Genomic DNA, 23,609 nt, shown 5'->3' with positions numbered 1-23,609 from the left:
AAAACATTAACTCTAAGAGTTGAGAAGACTTTTCAAATGCAGTAATATCAAAAGCTAGAAGATAATGAAACAAAATAATATCATCTAATTGCTGAGAAAAAGTAACTGCCAACCCAGACTTTTATAACTAGCTAAATTATCCAATGGTTATGACAAATAAAAACATTTTTAGGTAAGCAAAAAGAGTTTAGCACCAATAGACCCTCACTAAAAAACAGTGTTAAAGCCTACCTCTGGAAGAAGGAAATTTAACTCAGATGAAGTATGATAAAAGAAGGAAGGGAAGGCAAAGAAGCTGGCAAGCAGGTGAGTGAATTCAAATAAGCAGACCTCATCAAATAAGAATAGCAACAACTAATTCCACGGTATAAAAGCGAAGGGGAAGGCCAGACGCCTGGCTCACGCCTGTAATCCCAGCACCGTGGGAGGCCGAGGCGGGGGGGGGGGGGGGGGGTGGGGGGGGGGGGCTGGGGGTTGAGGGGCAGGGATCTCTTGAGGTCAGGAGTTTGAGACCAGCCTTGCCAACCTGGTGAAACCAGTCTCTACTAAAAACACAAAAATTAGCCGGGAATGGTGGCGCACGCTTGTGATCCCAGCTACTTGTGAGGCTGAGGCAGGAGAATCACTTGAACCCAGGAGGTAGACGTTGCAGTGAGCTGAGACTGCCCCATTGTACTCCAGCCTGGGCAACAAGGGCAAAACTTCATCTCAAAAACAAACAAACAAAACAAGGTAGAATTGTAATACCGATCCACAGCAATGTGTAAGACAAACTGTGGGCTTCTATTTGGGAAGAGAGTAGAGACACTGATTTAACTTTAAGATTTTAATGAAGTATGCAAGCCAAAAATTTAAGAGTAGCCTGTAACAGAACTGAAAGTTTCCAAATGGTAGAATAATGAAACCCTTTCTAAGAAAAGACTGAAGGGGCCGGGCGCGGTGGCTCACACCTGTAATCCCAGCACTTTGGGAGGCTGAGACGGGCGGATCACGAGGTCAGGAGATCGAGACCACCCTGGGTAATATGGTGAAACCTCATCTCCACTAAAAATACAAAAAAATTAGCCAGACGCAGTGGCAAGCGCCTGTAGTCCCAGCTACTCAGGAGGCTGAAGCAGGAGAATGGCATGAACCCGGGAGGCGGAGCTTGCAGTGAGCCGAGATCGCACCACTGAACTCCAGCCTGGGCGACACAGTGAGACTCCATCTCAAAAAAAAAAAAAAGACTGAAAAGGGGAAAATGAAAACAAAACATGGTCAATAGCACAAAGTAAGATATGAAATAATAATGTATTTAATGATATTAAATAAATTACAGAAGGTATTAAATGAGATATTAAGATAATACACAATTGCAATCATAATACTTTTAAATGGGTTTAACATGCCAATCGAAAGACAGTCTCAGAATAGGCTGGAAAAAAATCTAACTATATGTCATTCACAGGAGATATACCTAAGACATTAGGACATAGAGAAAAAGAAAAGAGATAGGAAAAGATGTAGCAGGCAAATATTTACAAAAAGAAAGCTGACATTAATACCAGACAAAAAAAGACCAGGAGAAAAAATATTGTTAGGGATAAAGATGCTCTTTACAATTCTCCAGGAGAAAATTCTAAACAACTATTCATTTAAGAGAACTTCAAATTATATGCAGACATGTTTGACAAAATTATGAAGAGAAGTTCACAAATTCAGTCATTAAAAAAAAACTTTAACATAGTCCTCTCTGAAATTGTTAGATCAAGAACACTGCTGGGCGCAGTGGCTCACACCTGTAATCCCAGCACTTTGGGAGGCCAAGGTGGGAGGATCGCCTGAGCCTAGCCTGGGCAACATGGTGAACCCCCATCTCTATAAAAAATACAAAAATTAGCTGGGTGTGGTGGTGTGTGCCTGTGGTTCTAGCTACTCGGGAGGCTGAAGCAGGAGGATCGCTTGAGTCCAAGAGTTTGAGGCTACAGTGAGCTGTGACTGTGCCACTGCACTCCAGCCTGGGCAACAAAGCAAGACCCTGTCTCAACAAACAAACAAAACAAAACAAAAAAAAAACAAAAAAAAAAACAAAAGTTGGTAAAATATGGAAGATTTGGACAACATAACTGATAAGCTTGACGTAAGGATATACAGAATAAAACTTCACCTAACATTTTTATTTTTCTGTGCTCCCCGACCCCATCACCCAACACTTGTTATACAAACTTCTGAAGCACAAATGAAATATTTATGAAAACCGACCATGTGCTATGCTACAAATTAAGTATCAATAAAAACCAAACAATCAGTATCATACAGACTGTTCTGTGATTATAATGCAATTAAGTTAGAGGCCAACTCAAAAAAAATGAAAATATTACAGTTATGCCTTTGCACTCCAGCATGGGCAACAGAGGAAGACCCTGTCTCAAGAAAATAAATAAAAAGCTATATTTTGTCCAGGCATGGTGGCTCATGCCTGTAATCTCAGCACTTTGGGAGGCCAAGGTGAGAAGATCACTTGAGACTGGGAGTTCATGACCAGCCTGAACAACACAGTAGTCTCTACAAAAAAACACAGAGTAGTCTCTACCCAAAAAAAAGCTATATTAACCTTTTGTTTTGTTTTGTTTTTTGAGACGTCTCACTCTATCTCCCAGGATGGAATGCAGTGACATCAACTCAGCTCACTGCAATCTCCACCTCCTGGGTTCAACCAGTTATCCTGCCTCAACTTCCTGAGTAGCTGGGATTACAGTCACGTGCCACCACACCCGGCTAATTTTTATATTTTTAGTAGAGACAGGGTTTCATCATGTTGGCCAGGCTGGTCTTGAACTCCTGACCTCAAATGATCCGCCTGCCTCGGCCTCCCAAAGTGCTTGGATTACAGGCGTGAGCCACCACACCTTGCCTTATTAATCTTAGTAAGAGAAGAAAAAGTATAACAAAATTATGAGTGAAATTTTATGACATATGTGCAAAAATCCAAAGGAGAATATTAATGTATTAAATCTGGAAACGTATAAAAAAATACATCACAACCAAGTAGGATTCATTTCAAGAATATAAGGATAATTTAACATTAGAAAATCGATTAACATAATTCAAATCATTTACAACTGAAAGGAGAAAGACCAGATGATCATCTGAATAAATACAAGGAAAACTGTTGATAAAATTGCTGTTTGTGATAATTAAGCAAAGTAGGAATAAAAGAGAATAAAGGTAATCTACCAAAAACATATGTGATGCTTCCAAAAGCAGGAAACATTCCCTTTTAAAAAAGCAGGAGAAAAATAAGGATTCCCATGATCATAGATTCTAATACGGTTTTTACTGGAGGAACTAGCCAGCAATCTTAAAATAAGAAAGAAAAGTAGCACAAAAGAAGATTACAAAAGAGGAAACAAAACAGTCATTATTTGCAAAGGGTGTGATTCTCTGAATTTTCTGTCGATATTTCTCATTAAAACTATGAAACCTACAAGAGCATAACAAGAAACCCGAAACAATTATAAAAATTTTTAAAAGCTACTATTAACAGTAAGGACCAAAACTATAGGGTATCTAGTAATAAACCTAACAAAAGGAATTCAAGATCTTCAAAAAAATCATAAAGCTTTATCCAGTGACATTAAATATTAACAGCTTACATTACTGATCACTTACTACCTGCTGGGCACTGTTGTGAGTGATGTGGATATGCTACAAACTCATTTGATTTATATGAGTCCTATATGATAGATACTGTTATTATTGTTAGCTTCACTTTAGAGGTAAAGAAATTAAGGCACAGGTTGTTAGGTCACTTGCCCAAGTTGCCAAAACTAAAAATTAGCAACACTGGGATTCACACCAAAGACAGTCTGGTGCCAAGCCTGTGACCTTAACTACTACCCTATACTGTCTCTCCCGAGAGGGTGTCCCATTCCTCCAATAAAGGCATCTCTGGCTCAGCTGAGCCAAACTTCCAGAAGCCATTCTTGTGTCATCCTGATGCCCACTTGATTTGAATTATCTAGCCTACAACTGTCTAAGAAGCCCCTCTTTCAACAGATTGGATCCAAGCACCTTGGGAGCAGAGGGTGGCAGTGGATTTATTTCTGTTCACATAAGGATACAGACCAACAATGATTAAAGGAGATCTCAGTCTTAGGCCTAGCCGAAGTGACACCATGTCACTTTTAAGATCACATGGCTCTCCAATTCCCAGGAGCAGATCAATACAGATTTCTTAAACTTGAAAAGTTGTATTTATTAAGACCTTAAGCTGCTTTCCAGAATCAAGAACGTAATGGATGTCAACGATTTGCCTTTCTGATAACCTCTGAGAATTCTGGGAGATGGATATGTAATATTTGTGTAAGTTCTGCAACTTTTCTCTAAGTCTGAAATTATTTCCAAAAATTTTAAATGTATATAAAATGTTTAAAGTTTTTATTCTTATATCTGTAAATCAATTCTATCAGATTCATGGATACACCCAAATTTACAAAAATGGCTTACTGATAAACTCAATTTAATTCTAATAAATATCCTAACAGTTTTTTCTCCTCACAGAAAGTTAACAAAGCTGATTCTAAAATTTATCTGGAAGCACAAAGTGCCAAAAATAGCTAACCAGTTTTTGTTGTTTTTACTGTTGTTGTCTGTAACATACACAACTGTTTATTCTGCTGTTTGCAATACAAAGACATCAGGAAATGTTATTGTTTGTGCAATAGAGTACGGAAAAAAATGAAACTGCCCATTAGGGTGGGTTTGCCAGATGTCCTGTCATTAAAAAAGAATATCAGCTTTAAACAGAGCAGTTCCTGGTACTCTGTACTTCACTGTGTTGATTCTATCTGGATTCCCTTATTTGTCCCTTAGAAAGATTCAGTTAGCCAACACAGTTTTGCCCTTCCATGTATCAAGACCTATTACAAAACCATAGTAAATAAAACAATAGGCCCACCGCAGTGGCTCACGCCAGTAATCCCAGCACTCTGGGAGGCCGAGGCAGGTGAATCACCTGAGGTCAGGAATTCAAGACCAGCCTGACCAATATGGTGAAACCCCATCTCTACTAATACAAAAAAAAAAAAAAAGCCAGGCATGGTGACAGACGCCTGTAGTCCCAGCTACTCTGGAGGCTATGGCATGAGAATTGCTTGAACCCGGGAAGCAGATGTTGCAGTCAGTCGAGATCACACCACTGCACTCCAGCCTGGGTGACAGAGTGAGACTGTCTCAAAAAATAAAAATAGGCTGGGTGCAGTGGCTCACGCCTGTAATCCCAGCACTTTGGAAAGCCAAGGCAGGCAGATCACTTGAGGTCAGGAGTATGAGACCAGCCTGGCCAACATGGTGAGACCATGTCTCTACCAAAACTACAAAAAATTAGTAGGGTGTGGTGGCGTGTGCCTGTAATCCCAGCTACTTGGGAGGCTGAGGTGAGAGAATTGCTTGAACCCGAGAGGCGGAGGTTGCAGTGAGCCGAGATAACGCCACTGCACTCCAGCCTGGGCGATAGAGCAAGACTCTGTCTCAAAAATAAATAAATAAAAACAAAAATAACAGTATTAGCGGCCGGGCGCGGTGGCTCACGCCTGTAATCCCAGCACTTTGGGAGGTTGAGGCGGTGGGCGGGTCACAAGGTCAGGAGATCAAGACCACCCTGGCTAACACGGTGAAACCCCGTCTCCACTAAAAATACAAAAAATTAGCTGGACGTGGTGGCGGGCACCTGTAGTCCCAGCTACTCGGCAGGCTGAGGCAGGAGAATGGCATGAACCCGGGAGGCGGAGCTTGCAGTGAGCGGAGATCGCGCCATTGCACTCCAGCCTTGAGGACACAGCGAGACTCCATCTCAAAAAAAAAAAAACAAAACAAAAAAGAGGATTAGCACAAGGATAGATGACTTTACTACTCCTCAAATGCTGCTGAGAGAGCTGGTTATTCATATATGGAAAAATATATATATCCCTATGTTGCCCCATTCAAATTTAATTATAGGCTGGGAGCTGTGGCTCACGTCTATTATCCCAGTACTTTGAATTACTCAGATATGGCAGTACACACCTGTAATCCCAGCTACCCAGGAGACTGAGGTGGGAGGATCACGTGAGTCCAAGAGTTTCAGGCTGCAGTAAGCAGTGATCATGCCACCACAGTCCAGCCTGGACAACAGAGTGAGATCCTGTCTTGAAACTACATACACAATTTTTTTTTTTAAGACACATTTTCACTCTTGTTGCCCAGGCTGGAGTGCAATAGCGCAATCTCGGCTCACCACGACCTCCACCTCCCAGGTTCAAACGATTCTCCTGCCTCAGCCTCCTGAGTAGCTGGGATTACAGGCATGTGCCACCATGCCCAGCTAATTTTGTATTTTTAGTAGAGACGAGGTTTGTCCATGTTGGTCAGGCTGGTCTCGAACCGCCTCAGCTTCCCAAAGTGCTGGGATTACAGGCATGAGCTACCTCGCCCGGCCAATAAACTTTTTTTTAATTATCTGGATTAAGGATTTAAATACAAAAGGCAAATTCTTAAAACTTTTAGTAGAAAACTTAACATCTTTATGACCTCAGGTAAATTAAATATTTCTTAACACATAAAATGCATAAGCCATAAGAGAAAATACTAGAATATTCAGTTACTTTAAAATTAAGTAACCATAAGAAATCACAAAGAGAATAAAGAGGTAAGCCACAAACTGAGAGAAGACATATCTACATTACATATGACAACCAAAAATTATCCAGACAAAACAAAAACAAATTCGTACAAACCAGTAAGAAACAGTTAAACCACCCAATGTAAACATGAGTCAAAGACATGAACAAGTATTTCACAGAAGAAACACAATGATTAAACATACAATATTAATACATTAATTATAGATAAATATATATTATCAAATATATAAATAACAAATAAAATCACAATAATATACTATTTATACCCACTAGAGCTTGCCAAAAATTAAGGTATGACAATATCAAATTTTGGCAAGGACACAGAACAAGCAAAAATATGTTATTTCAGGAGTGTAAACTGGTACAAGCACATTGCGGATTTACTGGGGATTATTTAATTATGAGTTGAAGATACATACACACACGCACACGCGCACACACATACACACACCCTGTAACCCCACTATTTCATGACTAAGGATGTACCCTAGAAAAACTCATTCACGTATGTAAGGAAACAAAATTTTCAAAAACTAAAAATAACTTTAATATCCACTGATAACAGAATAGATCAATAAATAGATCAATAGAGTATAGTTGTGAAAATAAATGTGCTACAGCAATAAGTAGTAAAATGAATTTATATACTACCTCCATTTTGAGGTAGTATATATACACACACACACACCTCATAATATCTTTCTCCTTCCATGTCTATACAGTTTACATAAAGTTTACAGAAAACAAATGCTATTTTGGATAGCTACAGGGAGCAAAACCATGAACATATATGGCAGGAAAAACATGAGTGAGGGCAGTCATTCCCTTTGGAGAGGGAAGGAGAAAATGGGAATAGGCCAGGGTACGTACAATTATATCTGTAATGTTTTAGTTATTATAATCTGCTCGGTAGGTGAGCATATTATCTTTCTTGAATGCCTTAAATTTTTATTTCATTTTTAAAAAAAGAATTCCAGGCTAGGTGCAGCAGCTCACGCCTCTAATCCCAGCACTCTGCGAAGCTAAGGCGGGTGGATCATCTGAGGTCAGGAGTTCAAGACCGGCCTGGCCAACGAGGTGAAACACAGCCTCCACTAAAAATACAAAAAATTAGTCGGGTATTGGCCGGGCACGGTGGCTCATGCTTGTAATCCCAGCACTTTGGGAGGCCGAGGCGGGCCGATCACGAGGTCAGGAGATCGAGACCACGGTGAAACACCATCTCTACTAAAAATACAAAAAAAAATTAGCTGGGCAAGGTGGCAGGCGCCTGTAGTCCCAGCTACTCGGAAAGGCTGAGGCAGGAGAATGGCGTGAACCCGGGAGGCAGAGCTTGCAGTGAGCCAAGATCGCGCCACTGCACTCCAGCCTGGGTGACAGAGCGAGACTCCATCTCAAAAAAAAAAAAAAAAAAAAATTAGTCGGGTATGGTGGCGTGTGCCTGTAATCCCAACTACTTGGGAGGCTGAGGCAGGAGAATTACTTGAACCTGGGAGGCAGAGGTTGCAGTGAGCCAAAACCACACCACTACCCCCTAGCCTGGGCGATACAGTGAGACTCCACCTCGGGAAAAAAAAAAAAAAATTAAAAATAAATAAATAAATAATTCCAACACACCAAAGAGTTCCCATTCAGAGTCACACAGCTATTTGAGTTCCTGAAATGTACAAGTGAACCAAAATTGAAATAGCACAAATCTCTGTGACTTTTCCATTTAGTAATCGCAGGACTAAAACTTCAGAGTTCCTTACTAAAAGTGAATGGACAGGCCTGGCACGGTGGCTCACGCCTGTAATCCCAGCACTTTGGGAGGCCAAGGTGGGCGGATCACAAAGTCAAGAGATCGAGACCATCCTGGCTAACATGGTAAAATCCCATCTCTACTAAAAATACAAAAATTAGCTAGACATGGTGGCATGCACCTGTAGTCCCAGCTACTCGGGAGGCTGAGGCAGGACAATCGCTTGAACCCAGGAGGCGGAGGTTGCAGTGAGCTGAGATCACGCCACTGCACTCCAGCCTGGTGACAGAGCGAGACTCCATCTCAAAAAAAAAAAAAAAAAAAAAGTGAATGGACAGAAAAATTAAGAGTCAGGGCTCCAGGCTGGAACTCACGATAAGACTTACCGTGTGGGCCCTCAAGTAAAGAGACAGAGAAGTAATTCTTACTCCTTTATAAAGGTCATCATCACTTTTCTCTGTAAGTGTTCTGAACTCCTTAGGCAAAAGATACTTTATAATTACTTGTATGCCATCATATAAAAGTGTTGAACCTCTACTATATAAGCTAAGAAAATTTGATCCTTTCTGAACAGAGGTTCCTAATTGCTTTTTCCTTGTTTGAAGGAGTTAAAAGTCATTGTTGAAGGATATATCTCTAATCCTACAGACCTGATGCCTTCAAGAAAACTCACTCCTACAATTCTCTCTCCTGGTTCCATGCCTGTGCCCTTTATTATGTTTTGCTGGCTCTTATGCATCAAATGCTCACTTCCTGTTTCCCCTTTATTGAGCTCTGGAGACCTGGAACCGGTAACAGCCTTTGAAGAAAAGTACAAAGCCAGGAAAACACAGAAGGCAGCCATGACTTTCCAAAGGAAAGCAAATCTTAACACATTTCTAATAACCGTTCAGCCCTTTCCCTGTCTGTAGCTCATGTAAGATAGTGATTCAGACATGAGTCCCGAGAAAGTGTAAATCAATGAAGTTAAAAACAGTTAAAATTCAGGCTAGAATGGCAGAAAAGTTTAAGAAAGGCAACTGAGATTCGATATCATAATCCTGGCTTGTTCTAAGCTCTCGGTATCCCTAAATGTTTCCTTTTCACTGTCCCACAAGGAGGCTGACTGGGTGGCGTTTCCTCTGGGCGCCACTCTAAATGCTTTAGACCTAAAATCTTAGAAAAGCACAGATGACCTTATATGAATCCACTCTTTGTAAAGCGTGCCATGATCAGTGCCAAGCACCAAGCTGACCATATGGAAAAGAGGGGCACAGACAGTAAGGAAATTCCCCATGACCTCTAGATTCTCATCATTAGGTCCACAGCCATCCTTTAATCCAGAAAGCTGATGTTCTGCCTATAAATGGCTTCTCCTCTCTAACCCAAGGTCTCCTTCCATCTCATATCCTTTTACACTACAACAGTGTTTTAATTGAAACTCCAGTCTCACTGGTCATGCTACTGCAGCAATTCACTGAGCACAGGCTTCTCTGTTCTATTCTGCTGTCCTGCACTTTGAATTCAGGGCTTGGTGTCAGCATGGAAAGCACCAGCGTTCTGATATGGCAGGCTTTGGTTATGTTCCCCTCAAGGGATTTATCATCCACAACCTACTCAAATCCCTCCCCCAACAGCTACCAAAAATTCCCCTGGTGAGAAATGCTATTATGAGAAGGGGTGGCTGCTTTGTGACTCACACTGTTTCATTAAAAAGATTTTTTTTTCAAACAAATTTTCGGTAGAGGAATCCAAAGGTTTTCCAAAGCCACAGCAAAACAGAACAGCTCATAATACTATTTCTCAAAGGTCTGCACTTCATAGGAGATTCCTATACCTCAAAAAACTGGAGACATTTAGATTCATTATCCTTTTGTGCTGTCCTTGGCCTCTGGGTTGAGAAAGCAGGTAGGAAATGGATGAATTAAACACAGCCAACATGACTGGGCTCGTCAGATATTAAGATGGACGGCAGCTAGCTTCCAAGTCAGCCCTCATCACAGGTCTTAACACTTGCTTATAGCTTTCCAGGGCACTGGCTGCAACGGCATGAATGTTTCAGTCATAGCTAACCAGAGTTGAGGAAATCTAATAACATAGGATGTACATGGGTATTTAGGGACACTTGTTATAGCAGCAGGCAGAGCTATAAAAAAGTGTCTTTGGCCAGGCATGGTGGCGTGTGCCCACAGTCCCAGCTACTCAGGAGGCTAGGGTGGGAGGATGTCTTAAGCCCAGGAGTTCATGTCCAGCCTGGGAAACATAGTGAGAGCCTGTCTCCGAAAAAAGTTTGTTTTTAATTAAAAAATAAAAGTTTCTCCGAAAAGCTGACTTAAACGCTGTTATACTTTTGATACTAAATGGTGTTACACCATTTAGATCATTTACACAATCTAAATGGACTAGAACAATATTACAGAAAACTAATTTGTTAGGCTGGAATCCCAAGGGCTCCCTCAAATCCTTGTAGGATTCCCAGAATACTCAAGCAGGCAGCAGGATAGAAGAATCTTAACGGCTCTCTCCAAAAAAGGCACCTTCTCCACAGGGAAAAGGTTATTTAAGATGGAAACAAAATGAAAAGATCTCCAAAAAGCTAAGAAGTAGGTGCAAAATGACCACGTCAGATGAAGCCTGTGATCTTGGGTGTTCCTACCTCTGTTCCTGAATCCAGGTTAAAGCGTCTCCCAGCTGGGCATGGTGGCTCACACCTGCAATCCCAGCACTTTGGGAGGCCAAGGCGGGCGGATCACTTGAGGTCAGGAGTTCAAGACCAGCCTGGCCAACTGGCGAAACCCCATCTCTACTAAAAATACAAAATTAGCCGGCTGTGGTGGCACATGCCTGTAATTCCAGCTACTTGGGAGGCTGAAGCAAGAGAATTGCTTGAGCCCGGGAGGCAAAGGTTGCAGTGAGTGGAGATCATGCCGCTGCACTCCAGCCTGGTGACAGAGCGAGACTCCTCAAAAAAAAAAAAAAAAAAAGTACAGTACAGAGGTGACTAATTTCAGAACAACTCTTTATGAAGTATGGATTAATTACTTTTCAGAGGACTCAGGCTACTACCAGCAAGAAAGTTGGAGCACTCCTATGACAAGTCTGATTCACCAAGACTAAGATGAGAGACCATACATACCTAAATACGAGGTGAAATTTCTCCAAAAATTATCCTTCTGAAAGTAAGGCACTACCAACAGCCAAAGTACTCATAAAATCTCTTGGCATGAAACAATTAGTTCAATTCTTTATTTTGAGCAAAATATACTCAAATATAACACAGATTTATTACTTATTCCCGAGGAGAATAATTACAGTCACTAGTGTTGGCTATCATAAACAAGGCTTTAAAAAGTTTCTTAAAACTGGACTAAAATCAACAACGAAAGAAAAAAGCAACCCAGGCTGGGTGTGGTGGCTCACACCTGTAATCCCAGCACTTTGGGAGGCTGAGGCGGGTGGATCACCTGAGGCCAGGAGTTCGAGACCAGCCTGGCCAATATGGTGAAACCCCGTCTCTACTAAAAATACAAAAATTAGCAGGGCATGATGGCAGGCGCCTTATAATCCCAGCTACTCTGGAGGCTGAGGCAGGAGAATCGCTTGAACCCAGGGGGCGGAGGTTGCAGTGAGCTGAGACTGAACCACTGCACTTCAGCCTGGGCAACAGGGCAAAACTCCTTATCAGAAGAAAAGAAAAGAAAAGACAAGACAAGACAAGAAAAGAAAAGAAAAGAGGCAACCTGATTCAAACATGGACATATAAATAGATATTTCTCCAAAAAAGATATACAAATGGCCAATAAACACATGAAAAGATGCTCAACATCACTAATTCATTAGAGAAATGCAAATGAAAACGATGGGATACTGCCTCACATCCATTAAGATGGCTACTATTAAAAAAAAAAAAAGAAAATAACAAGTATTGGCAAGGATGTGGAGAAACTGGAAGCCTGTGCACTGCTGGTAGGAATACAAAATGGTGCAGCTGCTGTGGAAAACAGTATGGTGGTTCCTCAAAAAATTAAAAATAGAATCACCAAATGATGGAGCAAGTCCACTTCTAGGTATATCCTCAAAAGGACTGAAAGCAGGGTCTTGAAGAGATATTAAGAAATTAACATTTCTAACAATGAATTACAGCTATTTACAATAGCTAAAATGTGGACGCAACCCAAGCGTCCAGCAACAGATGAATGGAAAAGTAAAACGTGGTAGACAGACAATGGAATACGGTTCAACCTTTAAAAGAAAGGAAATTCTGAAATATGCTACAATGCAGATGAACCTTGAGGACATTACGCTAAGTGAAACAGGACAGCCACAAAAAGACAAATACTGTACGAGTCCACTTACACGCAGTACTTAGAATACCACTGAACTGTACACTTAAAAACGGTTAAGATAGTAAATTGTTACATATATTTTATGACAGTTAAAAAAAAAAAAAAACTGGGGAGGTGGGGGAGAGGGGAGCCAGCACAGAAGTGTAGATGTTGTGAAGCTCAGAGACATAGACTTACAATAGCAAGGCGGAAATTTCCTTATGGGTATTTGTGGCTTGGGATAAATTTTACAGAGACAGATTTAAAAAGTGGTGAATCATGCTTCTAGAAAATAGTGTTCAATGACCAGAAAGAAAAGTGGCTCTAGGGATGACAAAGATACTGAAATCAAAGATGCACATGAAGAGTTTGAAAATCAGTTTTTCTTTTGATATTCTCACTGAGAGGACAGAGGACCCCTTATACTGAGACATACGAGGAATTTCTTGGTAGGTACTTGGCTGGAACCACAAAGAAAAGATCACCTGCCCCAAACCAGAAATAGGGCTTTGGAAAAAAATGAGTGAAGGGAAGTATATCCTTGCAGCAGCCTCATGGCAAACACCTACATGTATTTGTTTATTCAACAGAGGAGCTGATGAAAAGGTAAAATCTCCCAAAGCAAAAATATTCAGACTCTTAAGTAGTGAGGAAGCAAAGATTCTTGGAAAGAATAAGTTAATCTCTCTATAATAAATATATATATTCTCAGCACCTACCATAGGTCCTGGTATACCAGAGGCTATCAATGGAATAAATGAACGTTTTTGTTCAACAGATCGTTACACACAAAGAAAAAAAAGTCGTATACTTTTGGGTCAGTCAGAGAAAAGAAAAACAGGTCTTCAAACCTCTTTAAAGCCTAGATTCATCCTAAGCTCCTGACTTGTCTAGCTGCCTGGCTGAAGATATAGGAAAGAGGGTAACTCAGGAAGCCCTTCTGTAGCACCAGAGCCAAAGAAGAAAAGTCAGCAGGAAGACAAGCGCAGAAGGAAAGGCGACACTGACACCATTACCTTCTGTTCAGAGCAACTTCAATTCTCAGACCAAGGCAGATTGGCTTGGGCCTATATGTAGGCAATAATGCTTAGTCCCATGTAAAAGAAAACCATTAAATAGCCAACAATGTTGTTCCTGGTTGAACCTACCTTCTGGGAGCTGTAGAGATTGCTTAGAAAATATCTGACTAGAAATACTGAAAATAAAGGCCAGGCACAGTGGCTTCACACTTATAATACCAGTACTTTGGGAAGCTGAGGTGGAAGGCTCACTTGAGGCCAGGAGTTCAAGACCAGCCTGGGCAACATGGTGAGACCCCTTCTCTACCCAAAAAAAAAAAAAAAAAAAAAAGTAAAAAAATTATCTGGGCATGGTAGCATAGCATCTGTAGTCCCAGCTACTCCAGAGGCTAAGGCTTGAGAATTGCCTGAGACCAGCAGTTCCAGGCTGCAGTGAGTGTGATCTTGCTATTGCACTCCAGCCCAGGCAACAGAAGAAAAACCGTTCTCTAAAGAAAAATAAGAAGAAAAAAAATTTTTAAAACAGCTAATGAATACACCAAAAAAGCATTCAGAGTTTATTTCTCTGTTTGGGGAGAGAAAAACTAAATGCTTGATGGAGTTGAGTTTCAGACGTAGAAGGTCTTCTTACTTGCTTTCAGGTTCATTTGTTACAAACTTAGATTCTTGGGTCTCCAGCTCTACTGAATTCTGCTAGTGGGGTCCAGTCATCTGCATTGTTAAGTACCTCCCTAGAGAATACTCGGCATCTTTAAGTTTAAGAACCCTTTTGAACCATTCACAGAAATCAGGAGAGCTCTTGTCTGTATCTGCCTCCTTCTTGTTATAGATCCAAGATGGCACTATAAATTCTTATCATGCCTCCCCTAACTTGGAATTCACAGGGATCCAGTGAATTATTCCTTCCTCCTTTCTCCCAACAGAGGAAAGCTGTGTGTTCAACACTAACAATTCTAGGGAGGTCTCAAGGTAAACAGTCTCACCAGTCTAGAAACTATTTCAGCTTCTGCTTTAGGATTAAATTTGGGGTATGGCATGGTGGCTCACACCTGTAATCCCAGCACTTTAGGAGGCTAAGGCAGGAGGATCGCTTGAGCCCAGGAGTTTAAGACCAGCCTGGGCAACAAACGGAGACCCTGTCTACACAAAATTAAAAATTAGCCAGGCGTAGCAGCATCCGCCTGTAGTCCTAGCTACTCAGGAGGCTGAGGAAGGAGGATCGCTTGAGCCCTACAGGCTGAGGCTGCAGTGAGCCATGATCATGCCACTGCACTCCAGCCTGAACAGAGCGAGACCCTGTCTTAAAAAAAAAAAAAAAAAAAAAAAAAAAGATTAAACTTGGTTATTTGCTTCACACTTCACACTTGAGAGCTGGTCTTCAGGTTATTCACTCACACCCAGAACTCATCCTTCATCCACACAGCACATAAAGGACAGAAACCCAACTGCTGGATTCAAGGATAAACCTGTGTTCTAGTGAGAACCTAAGATTCAGAAGTGAAAACTGCTGGGTCTCTAAGAATCCCCTTCTCATACTCAAGACTAAACCCATGGTAATTACTATGAACCATCTGATTCAGACTAGGCCATGAGAAAGCTTGGAAAAGAAACAGACTGAAATTTATATTCACCCATCATCCTAAAAGATTGAGGTGGCCAGGCACGGTAGCTCATGCCTGTAATGCCAGCACTCTGGGAGGCCAAGGCAGGCGGATAACCCGAGGTCAGGAGTTCGAGACCAGCCTGGCCAACATGGTGAAACCCTGTTTCTACTAAAAATACAAAAATTAGTCAGGCGTGGTGGTGCATGCCTGTAATCCCAGCTACTTGCGAGGCTGGGGCAGGCCAATCACTTGAACCCAGGAAGTGGACATTGCAGTGAGTTCAGATCATGCCACTGCACTCCAGCCTGGGTGACAGAGTGAGACTCTGTCTCAATAAATAAATAAACAAACAAACTGACTGAGGTTAAGATTTAGGTTTTGGGCTAACTTCAAGATTCTAACCTCACTGATCCATTGTCATTAAAAACACCCCTACCTAAGGATGAGTAGGAGCAGAATCAATATCCCATTTAAGTTACCACCACTTCCCTATGAAGTTTTTCTAATTTTGAAGCTGTCAAAATTGCAGCTTAGTTTTATAATTGGGTATACAGCAGTACCCCTTGTCCAAGGCTTCACCTTCCACAGTTTCAGTTACCCGTGGTCAACGGAGGTCTAAAATATTAAGATACCATGATGCACCACCCAACATGCATGGGTCAACAAGCAACTGCATACATGATGGTGGTCCCGTAACACTATATACTGTACCTTTTCTATGTTTAGACACACAAATACTTACAACTGTATTAAAATTGCCAACAGTGTTCAATACAGTCACATGTTGCACAGGTTTGTAGCCTAGGAGCACTAGGAGCAACATATAATCTAGGTATGTAGCAGGCTATATACCACCTAGGTCTGTGTAAGTACACCCTATGATGTTTGCCCAGCGACAAAATCCCTTAATGACCCATTTCTCAGAAAGTATCCCTGTCATTAAGCAATGCATGGCTGTACTTTCGAGACAGGGAGAAAGAGAGAGAGAGAACACATTCACATAATTTTTATCACAGCATATTGTTATAATTGTTCTATTATTAGTTACGCCTGTTGAGCTTTTACTGTGCCTAATTTATAAATAAAACTTTATCAAAGGTATGTATATACAGGAAAAGACATAGTAGATATAGGGTTCAGGTGAGGTACTATCCACGGTTTCAGGCATCCACTGGGGGTACTGGAACGAATCCCCTTTGGATAGGGAGGAACTACTATACTCAAATTTCTGTGCCCAATAAGCTTGGGGTGAATACCACATATGTAAAATACAAAGCATGTTGCTTTTCCCAAAAGGAACTAGAGCTTGCTTCATTTCTTTGGCTAAGAATGGTCTGACTCAAAGTATTCCTTGTGACACGACATATTGAGATGGGTCTTTGTTTAATATCAAAATGTACGTATCCCATAAAGCAAATGCTTTAAGAGCTAAGCTACTGTTTCTTACACCATTCAAACCTCAGTAAGCAAGAGTTAACCATGACCTTCAAGAAATTATCTTTGCCTGCGGGTAACTTTTGTATTTTAAGAAAATAAGCCCTCATGGTAATAAAGAGCTAAAAATTCTGCTTTTTTAAAAAAGTTTTCATTAACAATAGAACTTTTGCAGGGCAGGAGACCCATCATGCTCTTTGGAGACCACAGAATGCTTTTCCTTCTTCAGAAACCATGTGAAGACCCATTACTTCTAGCACACCTATGGCAGGGCATAAAGGCTTTCTGATCCACTCCAAGGGCGTTGGCAATTCTCCCCCATTAGCTAACAATAAAAGAAAATTAAGTCACTTGAGAACCCTACAGTGGCAGCAAAATAGAACCCAAGAGATATCCTGCTAGCATGTTCAAAGACTTATTAAAAGCCACGTTGGTCCAGGCGTGGTGGCTTATGCCTATAATCTCAATACCTTGGGAGGTTGAGGTGGGAGGATTGCTTAAAGCCCAGACTTTGAGACCAGCCTAGGCAACATAGTGAGACCTCATCTCTACAAAAGATTGTATAAAATTTTGCCAGGTGTGGTGGTGCGCACCTGAGTCCCAGCTACTCTGGAAGCTGAGGTGGGAAGATGGCTTGAGTCCAGGAGCTTGAGGCTACAGTGAGCCATGATTGTACCATGGCACTCCAGCCTGGGCGACAGAGCAAGACCCTGTCTCAAAAATAAATAAATAACAAAAAAAAAAAAAACCACAAACACCTTGTATCAGTCTCAGTTGATGGCTTGATGACAATAAAGAACAGTTTAGACTTTTCTGAACATGCATACATATATATATACACATATGACTAAGAAGGTGAAGTGAAGCCCTCAATGGCCAGCCCTTTTATAGTAGAACCTAGAAAACAGCAACTTCTTTCAACATGGTGGATGCTGCATGTTTTGTACTCCACATTTAGAAATCCATATTGAGACAAACAGAACTACTGAAAGAGAATGACGAGGCCTCCAGAACAGCACCGAGGCAGCCATTAGGAGTTACAGCAAAACTTACATTTTAACGTGGAAAGGAAAGGGCTCACTCTGCTTCTATAAAGCAGCCCTTATCAGCGGCAGTATGAGTAAAAGCAGCCCACTAATGCAGGTCAGACTTTAGGACACAGAACCAGATTCCATTTGGGGGCTACAGCTAGCACAGCTGTGAACCTCTCTCCACCCATCAAATTCTGAGACAATTAGGCCTGGCACGGTGGCTCAGGCCTGTAGTCCCAGCACTTTGGGAAGCCAAGCTGGGAGGATCATCTGAACCCAGGAGTCTGAGACTGCAGTGAGCTATGATCTCGCCACTGCACTCCAGCCTGGGTGTCAGAATAAGACCCTGTCTCAAAAGAAAAAAAAAATCTGAGGCGATTGAAGGCAGACAACTATAAGAGAGTGCCCCCATAGGAACTCCACCACTCTCCATTTGGAATGTCCTTTGGCTTTTGTGCACATTATCTCATGAGACCCTTACCATGACTCTGAGAGGCAAGCAGGACAGGTGTCTTCTCCATTTTACAGATGAATAAATTGTGACTGAGGTTAAATGACTCACTTGCCCAAGGTCACAAGTCATGCAGCTAATCAGCTGCCTAACCAAGGCGCTATCTCCAGGACACCACGCAGCTTCGTGATGTTTTCAGATAAGAGGCGGAAGAGGATACTGGTTAAGAGCTCAGGTTCTGGCACCAGCTGACCTGCATTCCGATCCCATCTCCACCACCTACTAACCGCCTCATCTTGTGTGAGTTCCTTAACCTCCCCCAAACCTGTTTCCTTACCTGTACAATGGGGGTGGAAGAGAACAGTCTTACTTCATAGAGTTATAGTGATGATTAAGTGAGATGATGAACATAAAGCACTCAAATTCATGTACTCAAAAAATTTGAGTGGCAGGCACAGTGCAGGACCCATAACAGAGATCAAGGAACACAGTCCTGCTCTTATGGAGCTTAGACTTTAGGCAAACTGTACACAGAAAAAAGTAAACAGACAAAATACTTACAAAGTGTGTTAAGAATGATTAAGGTGCAGGGCGCAGTGGCTCACGCCTGTAATCCCAGCACTTTGGGAGGCCGGGTCAGGCAGATCACCTGAGGTCGGGAGTTTGAGACCAGCATGATAAACATGGAGAAATCCCATCTCTACTAAAAACGAAATTAGCCCCAAGCTTATTGGGCGTGGTGGCGCATGCCAGTAATCCCAGCTACTCGGGAGGCTGAGGCAGAAGAATTGCTTGAACCCAGGAGGCGGAGATTGCAGTGAGCAGAGGTCGCGCCACTGCACTCCAGCCTGGGCAACAAGAGCGAAACTCCATCTCAAAAAAAAGAATGATTAAGGTAACAGGTGAGTGACTAGAGAGAATAACAGGAGGGGCCAATTTTTAAGAGTGGTCTCTAAGCCCTAAGGGATCAGAAAGAGAAATTTGTGTGAAGAATGGACAGAAAAGCACTCCAGGCATAGGGAATGGGATACGTGGGGGTCACAGCACAGGGAAGCCAGGAACCTAGGGAAGACAAATGTGACTACAGCGCTTCCTCTCCCGGGATTTGGGGAGCAAGGCTGGAGCTCATGAGGATGACCACAACTATTTTAAAAATGACAAAGATAAGGCTCAAGAGAGGGGATATGTCTTGCCCAAGGTCACAGCTGCTCAGAGGAGGAGCTGGGACCAGAGCCCTTCAGTATTCTACCTCCAGACTCAGCCTAAGCCCACGCTCTCTGAGAAGGCCTTGTATACACAGAACTCCCTCATGTATTTCACTGACAACTGTTTTCTGTGCCCATGAAGAGTTGCAAGAGCACCTTGAAAACACAAGCAAACGCATCATATCGACTTCCAGGCATCTAATCAATTGTGCACCAAAATCGTTACCCTTCCAATCTTGCAACACAAGAGCAAAAGCTGCTTAGACCTTACTCAAAGGCTCCAAAGCAGAAACAAGTTTTGCTTCTTGCAGCAATGAGCAACAGAGGAAACAGATGTCCTGGAAGATCCCATGGTCTGTTTCAGGTGAGATGGAACCAATGCTGCACACGAAGGTTCATCTCAAATGAAATGCACAGGAAAAGCCAATTACTTTATGTGAATAAAAGAATAAATCCCTAAAGCAGTGTTTCTCAACCAGAGTGATACCACCCACACCCCAGAGGGTATGTGGGAGTTCTTGGGGACATTTTCGGGTGACACACTGAACTGCTGGATGCTATCAGCATTCAGTAGGTATGCTCAATGTCTTGCAGAAGGACATGATGGTCCTACACAGTAAGGAATGGATTACCTACAATATTAACAGCAGCCTCCCATACACACTTTCGACACCCTTCCCTAAAGGATTAATATGCTCCAACTTCCCTGTCCCCACAGTTCAGTGGCTCTCCCCACCCTCACCATAACCGGATGAAAAAAAGGTTTCACAGCTTAGGAGTGAAATTCTGGACTCCAATTACAAGCTCATAACTGTAGCATGGAACCTGGTAGTAGCATAATACATAAATTTTTAGTAAGAGACAAGAAATTTTAGCAAAAAAAGCACTCCCTTTCTTCCTCCCTACATATCTCATGTTTTTCAACACAAAAAATTCTGTGACTTTAGAGAAACTTCTTATAGTACTTTTAAGTTCAAAACCAGATGCTCATTACAGTTCTTTTAAACACCAAACCAGTCATCTCAAAAATATGGCTAACTCTCTGGACTAAATTTCATAGGAAAGATTATTAATTTCAAAATGCCTAATTTTGATCAAATGCCTGAAAGAGCCAAAGGCAATCATGTCTTGCATCTCACTCAGGGCAGAGTTCGATGAGGTCAGAAAAGCTCCAATGGTATCCGGAGGTCTGTCCAGAGATTAAAATATCATCCTAACAATTCAGAAGCTACTTCTAAGTGTTATCCTAAATTAGTCACTAATCGTTACTCCCCCAACACTATTTCACAAATTAAAGTTTATAGAATTGATAAAAAACCAAACCAAATGAAAACAAACCCCAGGCTATTTGCAGGGGGGGGGGAAGAGACACCCCAAAAGTCAACCCTATTTCACAGTAGTTAAAACAGTGATCCAACAGGTATTACCCTCCATAAAGTACCCTAAAGGCAGGAGCAATCTTTCCCCTACACAATATCTAAATTTTCCCAACTCACCCAAAAGAATCTTAAGATGTAACTTCTTCACTCAACTTGCCAATTAGCAAATAGCGGCCCCACATCCCTTTTGGCCAATTTTCTAGATGCCTGACCTAGCAGACAGACCTGTTTTCCTCCTGCCAGGCCTTTTTTGGCCTCCCGGTAGGAGACTGGGAAATCCCCCTCCAACCTTTTGCTGGCCTGTCACCAGAAGTTCATAAAATGAATTCATCCAGGTTCTTTGAATCTTCCTTTTCCCCAGTCATGTGCCAAAAGTCAGGCAATAACGCCCCACGTTGACAGGCTCTCTGTTACAAAAAGATGCAGATTCACGGGAAGACCAAGCATTTAGCATGGAGCAGAAGAAAAAAAGATGGAGGGAGGTGAGAGTCGTGGAGCCAAGCCTGCTGCATGCAGTACGGGTGACCAGAGCCCTGGTCCTGCAAAGCCCCCGCGAGACTCGTCGGCTGGGCCCTCCGTACAGCAGCCACACCTGACTATGCCAGCCGCCTGCCGGCTGCTCCATTTTAAACATTTCAAACAGATCTCCAGCAGGGTGGCAAAACTGGACACCTCTCTCTCCCAGCCAGAGTGAGAGCCCTAATCCAGGCATCACTTGCCCCTAATTTTATTTCATTTTCACACTCTCTGTTTAGGAGACACTGCTTGCTCCAACTGGCTCCATCTCTCCGTTACCGGTGAAGCAGGCACAGTGCTGCAGTGGCAGAATGGAAGCACCCAGGCTGACTTGCTCTCAGCCAGACAAGACCTCTTCTCAGAGGAGGGTGATGCCAATAAATGGGACTCCAATAGGTAGGCTTCGCTCTGCCCTTCCACAAGCGAACACACGCCGGGAGTCCTAAATCGCCAGACTCCGCAGCCTCGCAGAAAGCCTAGTTTCCAGAGGGTAGATATCCCATTCATCCCCTTGGTATCGGAAACCAAAGGGAAGGCAGACAGATCCCGGTCGTGCACTACATTCCCAAACCTTGGCACGCACGCGAAGGCTTGGGGCGCCCCGGCGCGCCCTCCCTCCGAGGCCTCCACCACCCGCGGACTCACCACTGTGCGAGCTGAACCACCTGGGTGCGATGTGCAGAGGTAGAGCATCCGCCAGCGAGGCTCGGGAGCCCAGGTACAGCATCCCGTCTCTATGGTGACCGCCGCCCGTCTCCTGGTAACCATTGCCATGGGCATAGGTGGAGTCGGACGCGGACCCCCCGCCGCCGGGCGCCCTCTCGGAGTCGCCGGTGCCCCGGGAGGCGGGGGTGTAGAGGCCAAAGGGCACCCCCCCGGCCGTGCTGGCGTCCATGCCCATGCCTGCCACCGAGCTGACCGAGCGGCTGCGCAGCCCCATGGCCCCGCCGCCCGTCCGGTAGTGCCCGAAATGGGGCGCCCCTCCCGGCGGCGGCACGGCGCTGTCATCGGTGGAGACCCCCGGGAAGGGTCCCCGGGAGCGGGCCGCCGTGCTCTGCTTGCCCCCCATGCTCGCCCGGGCCCCGGTGGGGCGGGAACCTGGAGGCCGAGACCCTCCCCCACTTCTCAGCAGCGGAGGGAGGGCTGGGCGAGCATAAAGGGGGAGGGAGACAAAAAGGAGACCCGGAGAGAGAAAAGGAAAAAAAGCAAAAGGAAAAAGGAAAAAACCCGCGGGGCGGAAGAGGCAGGCGGGCGGGCGGGGATCCCGAACTCAGAATTTCAAACGATCCAAGCCAAACGCATGTTTCCCCTCAAGGTCCAAAGAGGCGCAGTCCGGCGCGGGCTCCGCGCGCCACAGGCCGCCCCCGGGCTCCGAAAGCCGGGGGAGCCGCAGGGAAGGAGGGAGGGAGGCGGCGGCGAGAGGCGGGCGGGCGCGGGGAGGCGCCGGAGGAGGCCGCCCGCCCCGCGGGAGGAGGCGGAGGAGGGCCGGGGGCGCCGGGCGCGTCCCCCGCCTCAGGACCGCGCGACCATGGACGGCGGCCCGGACCCCTCCAGGCCTTGGGCGGGCCGCGGCGCTGGGCGGCCAGGCGCAGCTCGGGAAGCCGCGGTCGCGTCGCGTCGCGTCGCGCTCTCGTTTCAGCCGCCGCCGGCCCCGCCAGCCGCGCCGCCCCGCTAGGTCCGGGTCTGCGCTCGCCGGCGCTCCTTGCCGCCGTGGAGACAATGGAGGGCGGCAGAGCGCAGGCGCGGCCCGCGCCCCCTCCCCCTCCCCCCGCCGGGTTAACCCTTTCGCGGTCCCTGCGGCGCCCGGGCCGCTGACGCCCCAGCAATCCCCACCCACCGCCCGCCCCGGGCCGGCCAGGGACCTGGGCCGCCTGACCACTGGGCGTTAGCCACAGAAACCAGATGTCCTTGAAAAGCAAACACTTTTTAAGTCCCCGAAAGTGGCAAATTATTCAGGGGGAACCAAGTATGGGGGAGGGACAGCAATGGTTCGAGGGGGTGGGAAGGAAACACCGGGAAGAAGGAGATTTACTCCTTACGCCTACCTGGCTCTGAGGGTCACCGGTCGAGCTCACCTCCTGGCACAAATTTGCCCTCACAGCACCCTCTGGTGGACGCGATGTCCATTCTTTCGGGGGTTCCCCATCCAAGCACCCCTCACGTCCGGAATCTCAACATTTGGCGGGGTTTAGTTATTTGGGGGTAAACAGCGCCATGGGGACACTTGTGAATCCGGCGTTTTGCTGACACTAGATCATAACTT

General features: G+C 44.2%; 1 protein-coding gene across 4 annotated transcripts in view; it reads right to left on the bottom strand.

The window, feature by feature from the left end:
- Nucleotides 1-23,067, bottom strand: part of ZNRF1 (zinc and ring finger 1) — a 112,522-nt gene extending 89,455 nt beyond the window's left edge. For 3 of the 4 annotated variants that reach the window (XM_030818907.1, XM_030818914.1, XM_030818901.1), the window contains exon 1: nucleotides 21,992-23,049. In XM_030818907.1, the coding sequence (XP_030674767.1) occupies nucleotides 21,992-22,415 (424 nt within the window). In that variant the 5' untranslated portion in view covers nucleotides 22,416-23,049. Of the gene's footprint in view, nucleotides 1-21,991 lie in introns of all 4 variants that reach the window. The other variant, XM_030818893.1, reaches the window with a different exon arrangement.
- Between the last annotated feature and the right edge of the window lie 542 nt (nucleotides 23,068-23,609).

The sequence above is a fragment of the Nomascus leucogenys genome, chromosome 2 (genome assembly GCF_006542625.1).
Source record: "Nomascus leucogenys isolate Asia chromosome 2, Asia_NLE_v1, whole genome shotgun sequence".
Taxonomy (NCBI): domain Eukaryota; kingdom Metazoa; phylum Chordata; class Mammalia; order Primates; family Hylobatidae; genus Nomascus; species Nomascus leucogenys.
This window is presented reverse-complemented; position numbering and strand designations above follow the sequence as displayed.